Source organism: Prosopis cineraria, unplaced genomic scaffold (assembly GCF_029017545.1).
Source record: "Prosopis cineraria cultivar Desert tree isolate PC_DT_omini unplaced genomic scaffold, ASM2901754v1 PC4, whole genome shotgun sequence".
Taxonomy (NCBI): Eukaryota; Viridiplantae; Streptophyta; class Magnoliopsida; order Fabales; family Fabaceae; genus Prosopis; species Prosopis cineraria.
In genome coordinates this window covers 16,341,032-16,358,572 of record NW_026555335.1, presented here as the reverse complement: position 1 = coordinate 16,358,572, position 17,541 = coordinate 16,341,032, and the positions used below count along the sequence as shown (strand labels likewise).

General features: G+C 29.5%; 1 protein-coding gene across 1 annotated transcript; it reads left to right on the top strand.

The window, feature by feature from the left end:
- Positions 1–2,000: 2,000 nt before the first annotated feature.
- LOC129310011 (probable protein phosphatase 2C 27) lies at positions 2,001–6,501 on the top strand. Its single transcript, XM_054951817.1, has 4 exons — positions 2,001–2,331; positions 3,397–3,594; positions 4,250–4,461; positions 5,545–6,501. Exons 1-4 carry the CDS (start codon positions 2,164–2,166, stop codon positions 6,110–6,112), a joined length of 1,146 nt encoding a protein of 381 aa, XP_054807792.1. The 5' UTR covers positions 2,001–2,163; the 3' UTR covers positions 6,113–6,501.
- Positions 6,502–17,541: the final 11,040 nt, after the last annotated feature.

Genomic DNA, 17,541 nt, shown 5'->3' with positions numbered 1-17,541 from the left:
AAATTTTGTAAATTAATAATCATTTTATTTTTTTTTGTCTCTTTATTATTGTTCCAACTTCTCTTTCCTTTCCAATTCAATTAAAGGAAAATTAATTTTCTCCCCTCCCATTCCATTCTCAATATGATTTTATTTCCCCAATTTTTTTAACTACTTTTAAAAGCAAATCCCTTCTAAATCTTTTGATTAATAATTAATAAATCATAATTTATGTCCTTAATATTAAAAAGAATGTATTCAATTAAAAATAATTTCATGTTTTTAAAGATAAATAGTTAAACAAGTAAACCCCTTACTTTTGGAAAAAGTTATCTTTATAGAAATATAATTAATTGAAGAATACAGCCCCTAAAAATTTGGAGTCAATAAACCTTTTAAGTCATATTTTTACCTAAAATCTATAATATTCGCTTACTGATTTTTATTAGTCATATAAATAGAAACAAAGAACACATTCAGAGTTGCAAAAGTTTTAATTTCATACTTCTTAATGTAATAAAAATTAGATCATATTGGTCGATTTTAATCGAAAAAAATTATTAAAATAATTTTGGTTCAATTTGTTAGATCTAAATAATGAAATCAATCTAAAACTTCAGTTGAAAGTCAACCAAATGGATTAAATTATTATCAATCAACTTCAACATATATAATTTATACACACACGACACGTGTGATATATGTGTGCATGTCTATTATTTGATTATTAATCGATTCTCGTTTAAGTGAGAAAACTAAGCTAACATTTTCACGAATTAGACTACATTTTTTTTGGGACACATTGAACAAGATTTTCAAAATCTTTCTTTAGATTTTTAACAATCTTTTCGTTAATTTTTTTTAGATAACTAAAAAAAATCTCAATCCTATAAGTATTAAGAGTCTGTTTAGATATATATCCAAAATTAATTATGAGTCCAAAATTATAGTTTTAGAAAATCTTATCCAAACATCTCCCAATTTTTTTAAAAATTTCATTTGTCTTCTGAAACTCTATTTGACGTAAGTTATTTTTTCCTTCAATTGAGAATCAATTCTTAGTATATGAGTTTTTTTTTATTTTTTTATCTTTATAATTGATTCTGAAAAATTATCTAAACATATTCAATTATCAAAATCAATTTTAAAAAAAATATTATCTAAACATCATCACATTTTGTTAATGAATTTTTTCTATAATCAACTTTTATCAATTGATATCTAAGCACACCCTAAATAGTTGGGGAAGTACATGGATAAAAAGTGAAGTGCAAATTCAAAAATTTTGGATTCCTTGCTTACTTAGAAAAATGATCGTAAAATTTTAAAAGAAAAAAAAATTAAAACAATTAAATTTTTGATTTTTTTAAATTGAGTTACAAATATTAAATCAAATAATTATAAAAAATAATCTTAATTGTAAATTGAAAATTACATTTAAAATTTAAATATCTTATTTATAATTAATTTTTTTTTTTTGCAATTATTTGAATTTTCAGAAAAGTTTATCAGAAATTGTCATTAATTTCATCTTTTTGAAACTTATGACTCTCATTGACATTACCTTCATGGAAATCTTTAGATCTACAATACTAGCTGTTTATTAGAGTTTAGGGAGATCTTTGTCAAATCCAAATCTATGAAACCCTTAGCAAGGAGGGGTCAGGGAGACATGAAAGGAGGCTTTTAGAATAAGGCTATAAATATGGAGGCAAATCATATATTTTTTTATATATTTTTTTTTTTTTTTTTTTTCCTCTAGAAAAGAAATTATCTGGAAAATATCAAGAGAGGCATTGTGGTTGGTGCAGAAAACTGAGAAAAAGACGTGTCCAAGACTCTAACAACGACAAAAACCAAAGTCGCCTCATAAATAATAGTATAATAACTACTATAACACTACCCAACCAATTAATTTCCAGCCACGTTTTACTAAAAAAATCTAAGGTTACTCGTTCTCGATCATTCTTTTCCCAGTGTCTCTCGAAATTACTATATAATATACATTATACACAAAAACACAAGCACAGCTACCTTTTTCCTTCCTCTTTTTTTCCCTACATATTCGCGGAATCTCCTCTTCTCTCTCTATAGTCCTCAGAATTATATCGAAGTCTCTTGCCTTTTTTTCTCTTCCAGACCTGCAAGTTGCTGAGCCCAACACAGGACTGGCTATTTGTCACCATGTGTGTGCAGGAGCAGGACGCCGAGCAAGGTGGTGAAGAAGATATGGAGACCCATGAGAGCAGAAGGAAGACATGGCCTTTGCATTGTGATTTCTTGCGTGCCCAGATGGAGGACTGGGAAAAGGAGCCTCCTTTCACAACTTCCAGTGTTGGGAATTCATTTCCTGTAAGTGTTTGGTTCTCAGATTCTCTTCTTATTTTGATAATTCTTTCTTGATTTATCTTTCGATTCATCATGTCAAGTGGGATGCCATTTTTCTTTTTCTTTTTTTTTTCTTTTCTCGTTGGGTTAAGGCTCTTCTGCCTTTTATTGGATGGCTGTGTTCTCTTTCTGGTTTGTCTTTGACTTTTTCTTGGCCTGTGTTATTTGGACTTGGTTAATGTTTTCTGATTTTGTTGAGATCATCTGGTACTGCATTCCTCACGTGAAATCCTCCAACTTTAGCTGAACCTTATTGCTCATTCAAGTTAGATGGTACTTATCTGTGTAAAGCGATAGATTTTTCTTCTATTTGTTCAGACTTTTTTTTTTAAAAAAAAATTGATTCTCCTGATTGTTCTTTGGCAGAAGAACAGCTTCTCCATAAATGAAATAGGAATATGCCACAGCCTCCATGTACCATGATGCCTACCTATTGGTAATAGTTTAAGTGCTACAGGAATGTAGCACGTTTTTCTTTTTTTTTTAATCCAATGATTCTTTACCCCTTTTGAGATTCCTGTCCTTGAGAATTTCTTGATAATAATTTGTTCTAAAGTCTCTGTGATATACTGTAATTTCTTGGTTGTGACTATCATCAAAGCCTTGCTGAGATGGAATTGTTTATCATAGGAATTAGCATGTCTCCAAGAATATGATGACCTTTTGGTCAGCAATATATCCAAAGGCTTGTTGTTGTTGTTGTTGTAGTAGTAGTAGTATTTTAACATTTTCTTTTCTTGTTGAGTCTTCAATTAATTAGCATCAAACTTGTCGGTGTTTTTCATAATTGTAAGTATTGTACATTTCCTTAGATGACTGGTACAGACTGCACAAATCATCATTAAGTACAAGTTTGTTCTTGGATAGTTAACTAATCTGATTGTGCATCTGAGATTGATTGCTCTCTCCTTTTTGATGGCTCTCAAGCTATGTTGAGCATTTTGAATTACTTTACTTCTGCATTGTTTATGTCTTCTATTACTATCATTTTGTCTCTATTCTTTTTCATTTTTCCTTTGACACATTCAGCTGGAAAGCATAAGTGAGGATACAGTGATTGGAGACAAAAAGCAGACATTGATGAACTTTGTCCCTGTTCTTCGGTCCGGCGAGTGTTCAGATATTGGAGGTCGTCCTTCTATGGAGGACACCCACATATGTGTTGGAGACATGGTCAAGGAGTTTGGGTATAAAGTTATCCGTGAGGAAGTAGTTTCCTTTTATGGAGTAAGTCATCTGACCAATTATACTGATCTGTTGCTGTCATGAATTTTAAGTTAATTCTTTTTAATCGGCATCTTATTTTGTGATAACATAAAGAAGTTTCAACACTCTTCATGTATTCTGTAGTTTGGAACCAAACACCGATGTATGACATAAACAAATCAAAGCTAACACTTATGAACATTTTCCACTAATTGATAACTTGCTGGTCTTCATTTGTTAACCACTTGATTAAAGATTCGGTATTGGACTCGCTTTTTAAGGGGAAAAAAATTTAAGGATGAGAATAGGACCTGTATTCTTCCTCTTTTTGTCATGCTCCTCCTCACTTTCCTTAAATAGAAAGAGTTCTTGTTATGTTACATAATGCAACTGAAACAAAATATCTAACTGGTCTAGTTAGCACATGTTGACAAACCAATTGGTTGTGTAACTTATTATGAGATGAATTCGAGGAAGCATTTAGTTATTAAGTTAAAATTATTCTACTTCCCCAATATGATTTTTTCCATTCATGAGACTCGAACCCTTGACCTCACTCAAGAAAAATAGAGTTCCTTCCACTTGATCCAAGCACTATTAGTTGTTTTTGTCTTTTTGTATGGCATGCACCATTTGATCAGATTTTCAAATGTAATGCAAAAAACTTGATGTGAAGGTATTTGATGGACATGGAGGTGAGGGTGCTGCAAAATTTGTCCGAGATTATCTGCCGAGAGTGATTGCAGAAGATGCTGATTTTCCCTTGGAGATGGAGAAGGTAGTCACAAGGTCATTCTTGAAGACTGATGCTGCATTTGCAGAGTCTTGTTCTCTTGAGTCTTCCATGTCTTCTGGTACAACTGCACTAACCGCCATTGTACATGGCAGGTAAGAACCTGTCTCCACAGTTCTTTTGTGTTCATAAATCATAACAGTGACTTAATACTGCTTTTCAATAAGATCTGGGCTCATGCTATTTCTGTTCTGTGACCTAATATTGTCTTTCACTCTTATGTGTTTAATTGTGAAGGTCGTTTCTGTTTATCAAATAATTATCTCATCAACAATTAATCACATTCTCTGTACTCCCTACATTGCATGGCATGCTTAAAAGTGCCAAATCCTAGGAAGTGCCGGGTTTTCATATCTTGGCTTTGAGAATTTACTCCCTCCAGTCCTTAATATAAAACACCTTTTAGAAATTTTGCTTGCTCATTAATATAAGATCTTATAAAACTTGATGAAGCGTTGATGAGTTATTTCCAAAACTACCTACATATCCATTTGGTTCATTTGGGTGGTATGTTTGACTTCAAGATTTAAAAGTAAAGTTAATAATTTTAACCAAGGGTAACTTGGGATTTCAATAGAAATTTTTGGAAAAAAAAAAATCAACACTCTTAACTAATTTTAACCACCTTTTTTTAATTTGTGTGACTTGATTAAAAGCGTCTTATAAATAGGATCAGAGGGAGTATAGGGAGTATTATTGTATTTGTGCATGCTCACTCTCTCTCTCTCTCTCTCTCTCTCTCCTCTCTCTCTTTTTCTCATTAGATATTGAGTAGCAGCAATCTTGATTCTTTCACTTTTAGGAGCCTTTTTTGTTCACAGAATAAATAATTTGAATCGAAGAAACAAGAACAAAACAAACTTTATCCCCCTAGGTGAGGTTGGCTATATAGATTGCATATGCAATTGTGCTTTATCAACAACTAGATCTTTGGATGAATTGTTAAACAAAAGATCTCTTTCAATTTGAAATGAAGAAAGAAAGTTTGAAAAATAACTTTGTATTCTTGTTCTAAAAAGTTAGAAAGCAAAGATACATGAAGTTGAGTGATGAGCATGACAGACACTACACCCAACAAGGCCTCAGCACCTTGTTTGATAGTTCTGTTTAGAATTTGGAAGCAATTGTTTCAACATGAGATGAGTTATGAAAATGAGTGTCATCATTTTCTTGAACAGGTCTTTGCTTGTTGCCAATGCCGGGGACTGCCGGGCAGTGTTGTCCCGATGTGGAGGGGCTATAGAAATGTCCAAAGATCACAGACCCTTGTGTAATACAGAAAGGAAGAGGATTGAATCCTTAGGTGGTTCTATATATGATGGTTACCTGAATGGCGAACTCAGTGTGACTCGTGCTCTAGGCGACTGGCACCTTGAAGGAATGAAGAAAATGAGTGAAAGAGGACAAGGAGGGCCACTGACGGCTGAGCCAGAACTTAAACTGATGACATTAAACAAAGAAGATGAGTTCTTAATACTTGGGAGTGATGGAATCTGGGATGCATTCACTAGCCAAAATGCAGTTGATTTTGCTAGGAGACGGCTTCAAAAGCACAATGACGTGAAAATATGCTGCCAGGAAATGGTAGAGGAGGCCGTTAAGAGAGGATCAATAGACAACTTAACTGTTGTGATGGTATGTTTTCACTCAGATCCGCCGCCACCCATGGTGGTAGAAAGGGTTAGAGTCAGGAGCAGCATTTCAGCTGAGGGACTTCAGAATCTAAGATCTCTGTTGGAAGGATAGAAAAATTTTCCCTGTGAAGCTGCTGTCATCTTTTCTTTTCCTTTGAGCTGTTATATACATACATATATATATATATTCAAGCATCGCACAGAAAATGCCTTCCAGCTGCAGAATCTCCTCATTGATGCTTATTAGCCTTGTTTCTGAGGAGGATGGGGAAATAACCTTTGAGCTGCATGATTCTAGAGAGATTCATATCATCATCATCATCATCTCTTGAAGCTATTTTTCTCATTGTTATGGAACCATGTGAGTTGTACAGAGATTACACATAAGTGAGGCATTGTAATCATATTTTTCATGGCCTTAATGTTGAAGCAAGCGTTGTAAATAAACTGTTAATCTGTCAAACTTTCATGCAAGGCTTGTAGCTGTTCCTGCTTACAAAATCCTTCACATTTTTTTGTTCCCCCGCAAAAGCCATTTCGAAAAGCATTTTATTTGAGAGAACACTTCTTACACCAATCCAATCCCAAACGAGAAAGGAAAAGTGGAATGAGCACTATTCCATGAACGCATGTACAATGTTTAAAAGGTAGAAAAATGTTTTACCGAAAGAAAATGGAAGATGCATAACTCTTTTTTTTTTTTTTTAGATATATTTCACATTTCTTTTCTTAAAAACAGAGTTCTTAGAACTCATTTTGTATGTTTGAATTGAGGAGGTGAAAGTAGAATTGATGGTGGAAATGAGATTTTGGCTTGTTTGTTATGATGTAAACCAATTCTATGTGGAAGCTATTTTAAAAAATGATGGAATTAATTTTCATAATAAATTTTAGTTTTGCATTCCATGTTTCATATTTTATCCTTTTTTCTCTTCCTCCCATCACTCACTTCCATTACCCTTTCCTCTATTGTCTCTTGTCAACCTTCTAGCAAGTCGGTGGCGACCTTTTCTGTTGACTGCAGTGAGTTTCTCCCTCTTGATCTTCCTCTCGTTGCAAATGGCGTCGGCTACGAGGATGTGTAGTGAAGATGAACATATTTTTTAAACTCCATATTCATTTTCACTCTTGCTTCCATCTTTACTTTTATATTCATTTTCATTTTTATCAAAATCATTTTCAACTTACCAATGAAACTAGTTTTGTTGTATTGCTAGCAAAATACAAGCATAGATGCTTATGTTATAGGTTTGCTTTTTGTATTAGAAAAATGAGTTTTATTCAATCCACCAGAGGAAGATTCCAAACAAAGGGAGGAAAGCTCCTCTCCTCTCCTTGTTCCATCCAAAAAGGAAGAGAAAATTTCATCTTTTTTTTTTCCCTCGTCTCCAACCAAACACAAAGTTATGGTCTTTCCTTTAATATTAAAATGTTACAAAAATCCTTAAATGGTTTTTTTTTTCGTCTTTAAATTAAAAGTGACTTGTTAAGATGAGTGTAGTATCCTTGATGGCATTCGTAAATTTTTTTATAAAAAAGTTACGTGAAATTTTCAGATAGGCCACTGAAAAAGTAGTTCGGACCAACATTCACTCAGACTTAACTATTTCTTTACGGAATGATATAACTTACTATTCGGGCCAAACACAACTGTTTTAATAACTATAAAAATTTGTATTCATACTGGATTAAAAAAAAAGAAAACAACTTCTAAGTTCTTACAATTTAGTTGACTATTTATATTGAAAAAGATCATGTAAAATTTTATTTTTTTATTTAAAAATATAAGACATTTTTAATCAAATCTCAATCCTTAATAAAGTAATTATTTACTTTCAAACTAATATTATCTTTTCATATTTATTCCTATTAAACACCCTACAATAAATATAAAGTTATTATCAATAAAGGCACTTTAAAAAAAAAAGACAATGATTACATCTTGAAAGACTAAAAATGTCTTACATTTTTAAATATCCAACTTCTCAAAAAATATCTTACATTTTTAAACAAAAGGAGTATTATATAAGATATTAAAAATTATTTTTTATTTTTATTTAATTTAAAATTTAAAACTATGATCTTAATGAGCTCTAATTTTTCCATTTCTATTACATATAAATTTTTAAGTACTCAATAATTTACACACACATTTTATAATATTTATTTTATTTTTATATTATTATACATTTTTTATCATAATTTAAATAAATTTTAATAATATTGTGTTAGCCTCATAAATACTTAGAAATATAATTTTTAATAATTACTAATGCTAATACAATTAATTAAATAAATGTATAATTAATTAGTTCTGTTAGCCTAATAAATACTTTTTCCTACCCAAAAAGACTCATAAAATTTTAATATCCATAAGATATGCAAATCACTACAATTCATAAGCCAATAATCTACATTTCTAGTTTTGTCTGTAAAAGAATGGAACCAAAGAAATTCGATTCCATAAAATGTCGTTTCTTAGACTTGATATGAGCGCTGGCCTCGAGATACGTTATCTAGCACGTGAATAAGATGGATAGGAAATAAATTTATATTTTTCCTGACAATAATAATTTTTCCATATTTTATAATTAATGTATTCAAATTTTATACTACAATAAAATGTAAATAGTTATTTATTCTGCCACAAAGGAGTTTTGTCTAATTTTCGGCAACAGTGTAAAAATTAAGGAATTTCGTTAAAATTCGAAGAAGGTTAGATATATTGAAGAGGTCTATTTAAGTTCAATAGAATTTCGAAAAAATGTAATTTATTTATTAAAAAATTATATTAACATGGAATTTGATTTCTTTTAAAAATAAATTCTTACCATTATAAAAAATTAAAATTATGTCATCGCTCTAAACTAAGCCTAACCATTTTTAATTATTCTTAGGGTGGGGGACCATTTAATTTAGAGTTTTATTCTATTGGTAAATTTTAAAAAGGCCGGAAAAAAGACAAATAATTGTTCTCCAAAGTCAATGGTCTATTCCCCCATTCAATACGGTGGTCTTAAAAAAAGTTTAATTGATGATAGCTATTAAAAATTAAAATGTTATTTCATTAATTATATGACTCAATTATTTGTCTTGTTGCTGACAATCTTTTCAATAACTTAAAAAGTTTCATTGATGCGAACAACAAATGTAAACTGTGTTAATTTTTCTGTATATATTATACTTTATGGATTTATCATATTGTGAATATTGGTTACTGCCTTCAACATATACTAAATTGCATGTTATTAAAATCTAATCTGGCTTGGCCGGTCAGACCAATGAACTTGTAAATCAGTCCACTGGTTGCTCTGGTTAAAAAATTAGGATAAATCAATCGAGTTGAATTTCTTAATTTTTTTAATTGTTGAACATGAAACGATATTGTTTGAGTTAAGCCAAAAAAAAAAAGTAGTTCATCTATTTTTGCTTTTAACAACTTTTTTGTTGGAATATGCATGATTTATACACTAATATTCTGTTCACATGCGGATTAATGCATTTATTATTTAACCATTACTCTTTTCAAAATTATATATGAATATTTTTTTGAATATTTTATATTATTTTAATCATGAGTAGATTGATCTCAAATCAACCATAGTTTAACTATAGACAACTGTCTTGAACTGATTCAATAATTAGTTGGATTTGGAATAACTTGTTAAATATGCATAGATAATTAGTTATTATTTAAAATGTTTTTATATATTAACATAAAATCTATATTAAAAAAAATCATACACTCCATAGTTAGAAAAATTGGCCAACCAAAAGACCCAAATACTTGCGCATAAACCTTAAATGTAGAAATAAAGTTGCAGAAGACCATAGTCTTGGAGCAGCAATACGTTTTTTAAAGAAAATAATTAAATATCCTGCTTTTTTTTACACTAACATATTGATAGCATTCATAAGCACAGAAAAAGAAATAGTATTTTGATCCTTTAACTAAAAAATATATTATTTTTTAAGACCCTACTTGGTTTAGGAAAGGGGAGGAAATGGAAGAGATTTTACTCCTCTTTCCTTGTTTTGGTAGTGAAAGTGGGGGGCCCTCCCGCTCCAAACACTTCCCTCCAATATGTAGGGCTATATAATATCAAAAATTAAAATCAGGCCTGAAAGTTTTATTTAAATAAGAGTTTAGATTTAAAAAAATTAGTAATTTTAGGATAACTGAGCTTTGAGGCCCAGCTCTAATAAGTTTTGAAAAAAGACTTAAAACTGTACAACCTTTCAAATCCTGTTACAAATTTTTTTTTTGTAAAAACTAAAAACGCACTATATGATTAGATTAAGAATTTTTTTTAATGTATGGTGATCTTAATTTCAAGAATAGGGATTTTTTTTCCATTAAGAAATCTGAATTAGATTATTCTTTGAAAGAAGCTTCCCTTAATGGTTACTAATTTTTAGAATTAGATGTGTTGCATTGGCGAAAGACTAATCAATAATGATTTTCCCAATCTTTCAAAAAAGACAAGCAAATCAAAGTATTCTGATCACTATAGTAGCTAGTGAATTAATTTTTTAGCATTACTTTGTACCTATGGTTAAATAGTTTTGTGTCATTTTAAGGTAATTTTTATATTTTGTCTTCTGATACATACATACATACATCTTATATATATAATAATGATATAATTTGGTTAATATTTATTATAGGTGATGAAGAAGAAGCTGTAAAGATAATTAATATTGAACCTCCACCTCCACTTTCAACAAGTGGACCTACATATGAGGAATTTAATATTTTATTTTTAGATAATAATGAAAAGGATTCAAATTTAAATTGATAAAGGTTTTAATTTTTATCTTAAATTTAGACTTTTAAATATTTATTTGATGCGAGACCTTAGTTGTTTTATGATGAATTTTAGAATATTTTATTTAAATTATAATTTTTTTATTTTTTTAAAGTGAGTTTACAAGCCTAACCCTTAAACCCTTTAAATAAAGGCCAAACTTTAAAATTAGGTCAAAAATTTTAAAAAAAAATCAAGCTTTAGGGCTTGAGTTATAGTCCGCCCCAATTTCCCATCTCTATTTTACTGAGACTAATTTATCTATGTTATATTTTGCTAATTCAAAAATACCTCTCCCCAAACAAATCCTAATCTACTTTGTTTTTTTAAATCATTGGATCCTACCATTCTATGGTGCCATGTCCCAACTATGACTTGCACAATGTTCATTGTCCCCATTATTGCTCTCGTTGTCGCCGCGACTGCCCATGTCACCATCTTTATTTTGAGACTAAAATGCATAGAATTTCTTTAAACCTCGAGACAATTGCATATACTCCCCTTTACTTTAAAAGTTTAAAATTAACTCCCTTAACTTTTAATTTTTTTTTCAAAACCCCTTATCGTTAATCATGTTATTTTTTTATGAGGGTTAAAATGTCATTCAATTAAAAAATATTATTAAACAAAAATATTATATCGTATAACCATTTATAATAAATTTTTTTTTTTTTGAATAGTTGAGGCATTAATAACAAAAAAAATTATTATTACTGTATAAAATTTTAAATATTTATGTAACATGGAGAATAAATAAAATTTATCTTGTAAAATAATAAAATCATGCAACATTGATAACAAAAAAAATATGGATAAAACTAATATAAACATAAATATTTAAAATCTTAATAGTGACGGAAACATTTTTTTTTGTTATCAATGCCTCAACTATCTAAAAAATATAAAAAAATTTATTATAAATAGTTATACAATATAATATTTTTTTAATAATATTTTTTAGTTAAATGATATTTTAACCCTTATGAAAAAATAATATAATTAACAATAGGGGGTTTTGAAAAATAAAATCAAAAGTTAGAGGGGTTAATTTAAACTTTTAAAGATGAAGGAAGTTATATATAACTATCTTAAAATTCAAGAGGTTTTATGTATTTTAGCCTTATTTTTATATTTTGGACTTATACCCAAATATTTTAGCTTCTTCTTATGCGAAAATAACAATTAAAAACCTCATAAAATTGTTAATTACAATTAAAGATAATGAATTATTGAAATTTTAATAATGAATCATGGTACTTACTTGGAATTAAAAAAATATGAGTTTAAAATTAACAAATGATACTACCAAAATTAGTAGTTTGGGTTAGGACTATTGTTAATACCAATTGAAAAAACTATGATCCACACTTGAAAATAAGATTAACAATAATCCTAACACATAATAGTAATTTTAGCAGACTTAATCCATAATACTTGAGATCTTGGGTTTTTTAACTGAGATTAACAATAGTTCAAATCTATAATAGTAATTTTAGTAATGTAATTTTTTAAGTAGTTTACCTATTTATTGACAAGTATAGAAATTTATAAGTGATTAATTTCATATTCAAAAGTAATTTTAATAAATTTTTAAGTGACTATTGTATATTCACAAGTATTTTTCAAAAGTTTTATAGGTGAATTTTAATTTTATATTGATGGACAACTCATTCTCAAGTATGGTTCTTGGTTTTCCTAACTAAGATTAACAATAGTCTTAATTGATAATAGTAATTATAGTAGTATTTTTTCTTAATCTTAAACTTATATTTTTAATTCTAAGTAAGGATCTTGATCCATTATTAGAATTTAGTAATTCAGGATTCTTAATTATAATTAATGATATTATGGATCATTAATTGTCATTTTCCTTTTTTTCATTTCTTTAGCCAATTATTGCCTCTTTTTTTTTTTTTTGAAATGGCATTAAGGGCCTTAAAAATATAGTCTATTTCACTTAAAGCCTAAATGAATCTGAAATTACTCTGCAGGTCTTCAAACCCCAAGTGCAATATTTCTTTATAGCAAAAATACTATTTTGCCCTTAATGGATAGAATTGAAATTGAACGCAGAGAAAGAATAACAAACGCGTGAGAATGGGTATTCATTGGAGAATGGGAAGGTTTCTGATCTTTAATAAAAAAGAATAACTTTTGAGGTGCATAGATTTCAAAATCTCTCCATCTTAAGCAGTTCTTTGATTATTTCAAGATCTTAGCTAGAGGTTTTTAGGTTTTTCACGTTTTTGATGTAGAAATGAGCTGAGATTTTTACTATTCTTGCTCTAGAAATGAGAGGCATCCGTTGTTGCTGTATAAATCATTTAAGGGTAAAAATAGTTTAAGGTTTGTCATTACTGCATGTCAGTTACTGGTGAAATGACAACAGAGATGATCTTCACTCATCTAATATGTAGTAGTTCATTTAATGGAAGCATTTAATGGGGGTTTTACATAAGATAGTAGGGTGCACATGAGATGGACTTTTTGTTGTACAAAGTTAAATATAATATTGTCAAAATTAAAATTTTATTTTTGATTCTACTACTGATATAAGGTAAAGGTTGCTGAACCATTTTGGCATGAAAATTTTAGAGTGGATTAGTTGTTGTACAATAATGATGATTGATTTATTTATATTGGAGTTTTATACGTGAACTGAATAAAATATAATCCAATATGAAGAAAATCTTCTATTAGAACTGTGGGATATTTGTTATGTAAAAGTGAAATTTGAGTTGTTTTTGTTGAACATTGAGATATGCATTATGTTAAGTCTATCCTAATAATAAATTGGAATCATATGACGCTCAGGTGAGAATATATGAACTTTTTGTTGTGCATAGTGAATATTATGTTATCCTATGTTTGCCTAACCTGAGCATTCCTTTTGTTAACCCTAGCCTAATGATAAATTAAAATAACATGGACTTTTAGGTAAAAACATATGAACTTTGTATTGTGTATAGTGGATATTATGTTATACATTATTTGCCCACTTGTGTAATTTGTTAAGAAAGCCTAACCTATTAATATAAGCTAAAGGTTGCTGAACCATTAATTTGGTTCAGGTGAAAATATATGAACTTTGTGTCGTACATAATGGATATTATGTTGTGCCATATTTGCTTAACTTGAGCGTTCCATTTGTTAAACTTAACCTAATAATAAACTGGAATAACATAGACTTTTAGGTGAGAATATATGAACCTTGTGTTGTCCATAGTGAATATTGTATTATACATTGTTTGCCTACTTGTACAATTTGTTAAGGAAGCCTAATCTACTGATAGAAGCTAAAGGTTGCTGAACAAAATATTCATTCATATCTCACTCTATTGCCTTTGTTATACAGTGATGATTGTAAAATTCATCTCATTACATGGCTCAAATTCTAGAACAATACTGTCAATATTGACCATCCTCCATTTACCATGCCTAGATACACAACACAAGAACTATCGGTCATGAGATGTGACATATTATGCTGGCTGGTGGAGCATCCTAACAATGTCATCCGTGAATATCCACTTACACTTATGGGAATAGGCAAATGAGAAGAAAGATAATAAAATTGTGGAATTAAGTTCTTCTACTTGGATTATGTACATATTTTAAGATTTTTTTATAATTTAGAAATAGTTTTTATTTATAATTGAAATTATGTATATATTTGCACGAAAAGAAAACAAAATCTACAAGTTTCAGCCTTTCCATTATGTACAAGACAACATCCACTATGCACGAAAAGTCCATGAATTTTTGAGTAATTCAGTAGCCTTGGGTTTTGATTGAAATGGCTACACAGACCATCTATGACGAACACCTATTATACACAAGACAATATCCACGCATGCACAATGAAAAGTTCATGCATTTTCAATATTAATAAGGATAATTACATTAGATAAGAATTTCATGTTGATACTAGCCTAGGTACTAAAACAAGTACCCACATGAAATTTGACATCATATTTCAAGTCTGATATATAAAAAAAGTTACTCATTATATCTAAAACATTTAACAGTTGCTTTTCTATATACAAATAAAAAATATTTATCATTCCCAGTTATCCAAAAAATATTAATTGGGAATACTTCCATGTACATAATTATAATTGTCTATGTACACTAAAGAAATATAACGTAACTACTTCTCATGCTGAGTTAGGATTTTTGCATGTCTTGCAACTATATACAGCATTCCTACATCTTGAACATGATAAATCTTCTTATTTTGGAATTGAGACTCTAAAATTACTTTTCATCTCTTATATTAACCTGCAATGAACAAATTAATCTAAGTAAATGTTTACATACAGAAGCCCAACTTTTATTTTATACAATATAAAGTTCAACAAAAACAACTCAAAGTTCATTTTTGCATAATAAATACTCCAACGTCTTTAATAGCAGATTTTCTTCACATTGGGAGTCATATTGTATTCAATTTACATGTCAAAATTTAATATTAATAAGTCAACCATATATATTATACAACAACTAATCCACTCTGAAACTTTCACAACCAACTTAATGGTTCAGCAACCTTTAACTTTTATCAGTACATTAAGCTTCCTTAACAAATTGCACAAGTAGGAAAATAATATATAACACAATATCCATTATAAACAATACAATGTTCATATATTCTCATCTGAAAATCTATGTTATTCTAGTTTATCATCAGGCTAGGCTTAACAAATGGAATGCACAAGTTAGGCAAATATGGCATAACATAATATCCACTATGCACAATACAAAGTTCATATATTTTCACCTGAACTAACTTAATAGTTTAACAACCTTTAGCTTATATCAGTAGGTTAGGCTTTCTCAACAAATTGCACAAGTAGGCAAATAACATATAACACAATATCCACTATGCACAATACAAAATTTATATATTCTCACTTGAAAGTCCATATTATTCCAGTTTATCATTAGGCTAGGCTTAATAAAAGGAATGTTCAAGTTAGGCAAACATGGCATAACATAATATCCACTATGCACTACACAAAGTTCATAGATTCTCACTTGAATGTCATGTGATTCTAATTTATTATTATGCTAGACTTAACATAATGCACATCTCAACGTTCAACAAAAACGACTCAAAGTTTATTTTACACACCAAATACTTTAACATTTCTGACAGAAGATTTTCTTCATATTGGATTATATTTTATTCAATTCACGTGTAAAACTCCAATATAAACAAGTCAACCATCATTATTATATAACAACTAATCCACTCTAAAACTTTTATGGCCAAAATGGTTTAGCAACCTTTATCTCATATCAGTAGTAGAATCACAAAGAAAATTTCAATTCCAACAATATCATATTTAACTTTGTATAATAAAAAGTCCATCTCATATGTACCCTACTACCTCATGTAAAACTCCCATTAAATGCTTTCATTAAATGAACTACTACATATTAAATGAGTGAAAATCATCTATGTCACTACTTCACCAGCAACTGACATGCAGCAATGACAAACCTTAAATTATTTCTACCCTTAAATGATTTATGTAGCAACAACGGATGCCTCTCATTTCTATAGCAAGAATAGTAAAAATCTCAGTTTATTTCTATAGCAAGAATGTGAGAAACTTAAAAACCTCCAACTGAGATCTTGAAATCATCAAAGCATCATTTAAGATGGAGAGATTTTGAAATCTACACACCTCAAAAGTTACTCCCCCCTATTAGAGATTAGAGACATTCCCATTCTCCAACTGAATACCATTCCTATGTGTTTGTCACTCTTTCTCTGCGTTCAATTTCATTTCTGTCCATTAAGGGCAAAATAGTATTTTTGCTTTAAAGAAATATTGCACTTGGGGCTTGAAGGCTTGCAGAACAATTTCAGATTCATTTAGGTCTTAAGTGAAATAAACTTTATTTTTAAGGCCTTTAATACTATTCGTCCCTTTTTTTTTCTTGTTTGAATGAAGGAAGATGCATTAACTAACCAAGGTTGTTTCAATACATAAAGATGATCATCTCTTTTCGACATCCAATACTGGTCTGCATTAAGGTGGGGGTTAATCAAGAAAGTAAAAAGATTCAATAAGATTCTCAACAAAACTAGCAAGCAAATGGACACAATTGTTTGCCTATTTAAACATAAAATTTAAATTTAAAGAAACAAAATGATTCTCATGCAAAATGAATATGACCTAATTCAAAATATTTTTATATGGGTGATTATTCATCTCCAATCATTGGATCAAATTAATTATTTCAGCATAGTCTATAGAAACACTAACTTTATGAAATTCCTTGTTAAAACAAAACTCCACTCCTTGAATTATACTAATAATCTTTGTTATAACAAGAGGAAAAGATCCCGCAGATGAATCAAAACCAACAACCCATTCTGCATTGCAATTTCTTGCCACACAACCATGACATGAGATGCCATAGAATCCATCTAGCACTAAGCAAATGGGTTACGGGCCAACTCGCGGGCTAGCCCGCGTGGGCTAGTATTTTTATGGGTTGGGTTGGGCCAGCCCATCAAATACAATGGGCTAGAAAATCTAACCCAACTCATTTACTAGCAGGCTAGCCAACCTGCGGGCTGGCCCGCAAAAAATTATCAAATTTTTTTAATAATTTAAAATTTATATAATATAAATATATATATTTATTTAATATTTTAAAGTAAATTAGAAATTAAAAAATTGTAAATAAATAAAATAAACATAGAATTCAAGCAAAC